Below are 6,545 nucleotides of genomic sequence, written 5' to 3'. Positions count from 1 at the left end.
AAAAGGGTGACCCCAGCTTTAAGGGAGGGCAGACTGCATCTACCCCTGCAGACCTACTCAACATGCCTTACTGTCCACACATAAATGTTGTAATAAAATAAAATGCATGGGGAAAGGCTGGGTGGGAATTAGCTTGGGTTGCGTTTCCCCTCACATCAGACTGATGGAAGACCGCCGCATGACATGATGACAACAAACAAGGGCTTGCGTTCTCACGTCCTGTAACCTATACAAGTTCACACCACCATACACGGTGATGGCACTACAACAGAAAATATTCACCTTTTCATTTTTAAGAAAATACAGTAGCTTTAATTACAAATGGAGCATTTAGCAGCACAGTGAGGGAGGGGGCATGAAGTTGAAACGGAGACGTGGGCTGACATCATGACCTTCTAGACGCCATCAGGTGGATTTCTTACAACAAAAAAAAAAACACACAACAAAAAATTGCAAATTGAGAACTCCAGATGCAGATTTTGTGACGGTCTGTAAATTAAAGTATGAAACTGAAGTGAGAACTTGGGCCTTTAAGCATACACAAAAGTCATGACCAGCTACAGAACGAACACAGCTCCTTTTCAGAGTTCACCGCTGCCATTTTTTTTTTCTTTTCAGGATGCCATCGAACGCCCAAGCAGCCGGACAGAAAAACAACCAGCTCCGCGGGTCGCCCGCCGTCTGCTTTCCTTTCGCCCTCTGGAACCTCTCACCTGGAGAGAGGGAGGGGCGTGCCGTTTGAGGGTGGCGGTTTGTGATTAGACGGCAGAACGTCGAGTCTTCGGCCTCCCTGCTCCAGTCTTACAGTGGGTGTGAGGATTAAAATAAGGGCCTTTGTGATTCAGCATCTCCTTTAACCACTGCAGACAGAGGCGCTGGAGGATGTGAGCCCTGTCCAGTCGAGCACCTCTATTGTCGAGCTGTTTTTTATTTGTTTTTTTCTTTTCTTTTTTGCACCGGTGTGCGTTGCATTTCAACAAGGACTGTGCTCTCCTCCGGAGAGGGCTGTTTGTGTTGACAGGTTCAAATGCTGTCTGATTGTGACTCATTCAGAGGATATTTGGCAGTTAAATTTGAGCGGGGACCTAAGAGGCTGCTGACTGCAGTTTGTTGTTATGTGACCTACAGAGACGGGCAGAGAGAGCAGAGAGAGGAGGAAGAGACAGTTGCATGACTTAAGTATGTTTCTTTCTTTTTTTATTAAAAGCTTGACAATTTCACAAAAATATGCACTAGGAAGAATACAAAAAGGAAGTCACAAAATAAAACAACAACACGTATTGGATGCCAGTGGGGTCAGAGGTTTCTGAACACAGACAAAGCAGCCATGTTGGTGAAGTGTTAGCCGAGTGTTTTCTGACGTCAGCCCAACAGTGTATGTACAAAAAGAACAGGAAATCATAACGCCGGAACGCCAAGCTCGCTGTACTGAGAACATGGAGGCTAGACTAGGTTCTTCTCTGACCTATCTATACACGTTCTACCAGTATCTCCTCGACAACACAAAGGTGTTCCTTCACAAAAGGATATAATGTGCACATAAAATAACATTATACATGGGTACAGCTGATAAAAAGGACTATGAATGTCGCAAGCTTTTAAAAACGTCCGGCTGAGAGATGAGGTAAAAATGTGCCGTTCGGTGTTTCATGATGCCGAACGGATTCATAACGAGTTCCACTTGTTCCACCAGACTGCATGATAAATTAACTCTGCCGACTAAGTCAATGTGAACCATCACAATAGCCTTCTTTCCTCTCCAAGAAACAGAAACAACAATCTGCGGTAATTTCCTCTGCGAAGCTGGTTTTCTCTCTCACATCCGACTAAAACATTAACAAAAACACCAGAACTTGTTATGCAGAGATTAAAAATATGCTTTTCCCCCGATTGCTCTGTGTTACCAACATGGCTGCCATCGCAAGACAGTAGAAATCTTTTTCTTTTTCGTTCTCTGAAGATAATTTTCTTCTAAAATACAAAAAGGATGTCCGCACCAGCAGCGTGGCGTAATATATGCACATTATTACACAGCTTTTTAATGCTGTCTTAAAGAAATACAAACAGCAAGGTGCAGGAAAAGCTAGCTCTTTTCATTTTGTTTGTTTTGACAGTGACCCTGGCACCCAGGAGCTATGACATCACAATCTGCGGGACAGAGAGAGAGAGAGACAGACAGAGAGAGACAGAATGGATGGATGGAGTAAATACATGCGGGTGATGCACTTCACTATGTAGGCAAATGAAGCTAGACGCACACCCCCTAGATCTGAAGGTATGCAGAGAAAGCCAAAAGAAGCAAATACAATGCAGGCTGACAACAAGCTTGATTTACAAATAAACAACCATTAAATTAAAAACAAAACAAAACACAATAACCATAAATCACGGAAAATAAAAATTCTAATTAAGATGCAGGCATGCTAACGGCTGCTCTGTTAAGTGCATCAACGTGTGCATCCACCCTGTTGAAACGCATCATGCAGAGAGGGCGATGAGGTACTGCATGCACATTTATCCCGGGACACAAAACAACAGACGCCATCCACAGACTCATGTTGCGTCAATGACTCCTTTTCTTTTCCTCCTCAAAGCTAACCAGGAAGAGACCAGGACATCGCTAACCAGGAAGAGACCAGGACATGACATGAACACCCCCATCATCTTACCTGCTGGCTTTAAAGCCTTTGAGCTTCTGGACAAAGAAGTTCTCCAGGACCTCTGCACACTGGTAGAAAGGGGAGTCGCTGGGGTTGTAGTAGCGGCAGTTGTCGAAGATTTTGGTCATGTCCGCCACAAACTCTGTTAGCTTGATGTACTCACGCTTCTGCAACTTCTCCTCCATGGTAGAAAGGTCTAAAACAAGGGGGTACGTGACGACTGAGCAACCGACTGAATGAATGCATTTATTAGCAAACGAAAAGCACACAACTAAATAAATAAGAAGTTCACGAAGAAACAAACATCCCATACTTGGGGTGAGGCTGGTGAAATTAGTGGATGATACCTCTGGTTTTCCGCATTGATTTTGTGCCAAAAATCTGCATACTTGCATCAAAGTAATTGCAGCTAATGTGTCATGTGCAAGACAGACCATCAACTATGTACTTTGGAGAGCAGTTCATCACTCTGAATGTGACAGCAAAAATTCAAAGCCTCCGCCAGCCTTGACCTCAATCTGCTCCGTCTTCCAAATCAGCTACCAAGCTGTGACCGATTTGTCATTCCTGAGGAGGATGTCATTATCTGAATGGCATTCCTGAGGGGAAAGTCAACAAAAATTAACAGACCTTTTCAAAGTTCACTGGAAAACCACTAGGGTTTCTAAAGTGGAGGCCTCCCCTGACTTTCAATGGGAAGGACCTGATTAAAACCACGTTAGAACCAGTAGGCAAGTTCTAGTGTAAGGTCAAGTTCACATTTTACTGAGATTCATGTATGCTTGCGCACACCAAGAATCTGACCTGGAAGGATGCTGAACATTTACATGCATTCTAAGATAAAAAGGAAAATATATAGAAGCAACTAAATATCTGCATTGGTAAGTAAAGAATTTAGGATTGACAGGTATCCAGCTGCACATGATACAAAACGTAGGAACGAACAATTATGACAAGGTACCATCTGCCTTTAGCAGGTCTCTACTATACAGTATTTAGTACTGCATCGGTAAAAAGGCAAATATAAGATCAAGTTAGTGAGGAGGCTAGCTGGCAACAGCCAAACCCTTCATATAATCTCTTGCCGCCGGTGGTTTTCTTGTGCAGCGTCCCGGGGGCTCTGTTTAAAACAAACATATCCGACGCTTAACCTCCCTCACCCCCACCCAGCCAGCCAGGGGCTTACAAACCTCACGACCGATGTCAAAGGCTTCATTCTTCTCTGTCATTAGATTTCATCTCAAAAACCTCCAAAGCTACGAAACGGCCGCAGCTCCACCAGCCAGATGCCTTTTTTATTTTTTTACTTTTTCACATTTCGAACTAACAAGGCCTTTTTCTTATGGTAGAAGAAGTTGGGAGTGGGGGGTCGGTGTGGGGAAGTGGGGAGTGGACTAGTTTCCAGCCCAACAGGAGCTAAGTGTGGGGTGGGCTGGCCACTGAGCCTCCCCGGTTCGTTTTCCAAAGGCAAGGCCCCACACCAGCTCATTAACGGCTTGTCTGTGATGAAGTTCAAAAAAGGCCTTGTTGACGCAAGTCGCCATTTACATGGCCAGTTTGATCTGAGTTGGAGGGCTTCCTCCCCACTGCTGACTGGCACCGACCGAGTAAGGCCTGCGGGGCTGGGGGCGGCAGTCCGTCTATTTGTTTGTGTGCGCATACGCTAGACTTACAGGCCGGGTGTTAACTGCAACGACGGTTGCATTTCTGAAAATTAAAAACGGTGCTGTTGACTCGTGTTCATTAGCAGTGGAAAGTGAGAATCAAGAACTGTTACAAGTCCACCGCGGATAAAAGACTCACATTAGATTTGAACCGATGTTTGCTCAACGCAGATGAAGGTAGCTACAACTACGTTTACATGTCGCCCTCTCTGGGCAAACACGTGGTCTGTACAGTGGCTATAATAAGTCTACACACTCCTGTTAAAATGCCAGCTTTTTGTGATGCAAAGAAAAAGAAAAAAAAGAAACCACGATAAATCATGTCAGAACTTTTTCCACCCTTAATGTGAAATATAAACCTATAGAAATAAACAATCAGAAACATTTTAGGGGGAAAAACCCCTAAACTGTGTGCACAGCTTTTTATGATGTGGCTGCGTTCAGAGTTAACCAGTCACATTCAGACTCATGTTAAATAGTAGGCAGTATGCACCTGCCACCAGTTAAAGTGTCTTGATGAACCCCAACTAAAGCCGAGCTGTTCCTGCAGGATTCTCCTGACAGCTTCTTGGTTGCACCCAACTGCAAAAGCCCTGGTCCACACAGAGTTTTCAAAGCATGATCGCACTGTTGAAAGGTACCAATCAGGACAGGGGTACCAAAGAATTTCCAGGGCATGGGCATCCGGGTAGCACAGCAGTCTGTTCAGCTGCCTACCAACATGGGGATCGCCGGTTCGAATCCCCGTGTTACCGCCGGCTTGGCCGGGCGTCCCTACAGACACAATTGGTTGTATCTGTGGGTGGGAAGCCCGACGTGGGTATGTGTCCTGGTCGCTGCACTAGCGCCTCCTCTGGTTGGTCGGGGCGCCTGTTCGGGGAGGAGGGGGAACTGTGGGGAATACCATGATCCTCCCACGCGCTACGTCCCCCTGGTGAAACTCCTCACAGTCAGGTGAAAAGAAGCGGCTGGTGACTCCACATGTATTGGAGGAGATGTGGTAGTCTGCAGCCCTCCCCGGATCGGCAGAGGCATCAGATATACCACGGGACACAGTGAAGACAGTCATCAAGTGGAGAAAATATGGCACAACAGTGACATTACCAGGAACAGGACGCCCCTCCTAAACTGATGAGAAGACGAGGAGCAAACTGGTCAGGGAGGCTGCCAAGAGGCCTACAGCAACATTAAAGGAGCTGCAGGAACTTCTGACAAGTCCTGGTTGCTCCCTACATGTGACAACCATCCCCTGTATTCTTCATATACCTGGGCTATGGGGTAGGGTGGCAAGACAGAAGCCTTTTCACATGGGGAAAAAAAAAAAAAATATCGCCCAAGCCGGCTACATTTTCAAACAGATACATCCAGTCTCCCAAAACCATGTGGAAAAATGTGTTCTGGTCTGATGAGAGCAAGGTTGAACTCTTGGCCACAGTTCCAAAAGGTATGTTTGGCACAAAAACAACACATCACATCACCAAGAGAACCCAATACCCACGGTGAAGCATGGTGGAGGCAGCATCAGGCTCTGGGGCTGCTTTTCTTCAGCTGGAACTGGGGCTTTAGTCAAGGTGGAGGCAATCAGGAGTAACTCCAAATACCAGTCGGTTTTGGCACACAAACTTCAGGCATCAACTAGAAAGATGAAGTTGAAGAGGAATTTCACCTTCCAGCACAACAGCAACCCAAAGCATCCATCCAAATCACCAAAGGAACAGCTTCACCAGGAGAAGATCAGCGTGTTGGAAAGGCCCAGCCAGAGCCCAGACCTGAATCCAGTAGAAAATCTGTGGGGTGGCCTGAAGAGGGCTGTGCACAGGAGATGCCCCCGCAATCTGATGGATCTACAATGTTGCTGCAAGGAAGAGTGGGGGAATATTGCCAAGTCAAGATGTGCCAGGCTGACAGACTCTTACCCAGAAAGACTGAGTGCTGTAATAAAATCAAAAGGTGCTTCAACAAACTATTAGTTTAGAGGTGTGCACACTTATGCAACCAGGTTATTCTAATTTTTTTTATTTTTTGGTCCCTAAAAAGTTTCAGTTTGCTTTTCACTTGAATTTTATAGCTTGTAATTTCATATCAATTTAAAATTTTTCATTCATTCGTCTTCAGCCGCTTCTCCGGGGTCGGGTCGCGGTGGCAGCAAGCTAAGTAGGACACTCCAGACATCCCCCCCCCCCCCCCAGCAACGTCCTCCAGCTCCTCCTGGGGGATCCCA

The 6,545-nt window shown here is 45.9% G+C and overlaps 1 protein-coding gene across 1 annotated transcript in view; it reads right to left on the bottom strand.

Annotated features, from left to right (window-relative positions):
* Nucleotides 1–252: 252 nt before the first annotated feature.
* Nucleotides 253–6,545, bottom strand: part of LOC130112243 (nucleosome-remodeling factor subunit BPTF-like) — a 98,645-nt gene continuing 92,352 nt past the window's right edge. The window contains exons 35-36 of the mRNA XM_056279521.1: nt 2,670–2,856; nt 253–1,122 (exon numbers count right to left, since the gene is read on the bottom strand). Coding sequence (XP_056135496.1) covers nt 1,086–1,122; nt 2,670–2,856 — 224 coding nt within the window. The 3' untranslated portion in view covers nt 253–1,085. The remainder of the gene's footprint in view (nt 1,123–2,669; nt 2,857–6,545) is intronic.

This window comes from Lampris incognitus, chromosome 5 (genome assembly GCF_029633865.1).
Source record: "Lampris incognitus isolate fLamInc1 chromosome 5, fLamInc1.hap2, whole genome shotgun sequence".
Taxonomy (NCBI): domain Eukaryota; kingdom Metazoa; phylum Chordata; class Actinopteri; order Lampriformes; family Lampridae; genus Lampris; species Lampris incognitus.
This window is presented reverse-complemented; position numbering and strand designations above follow the sequence as displayed.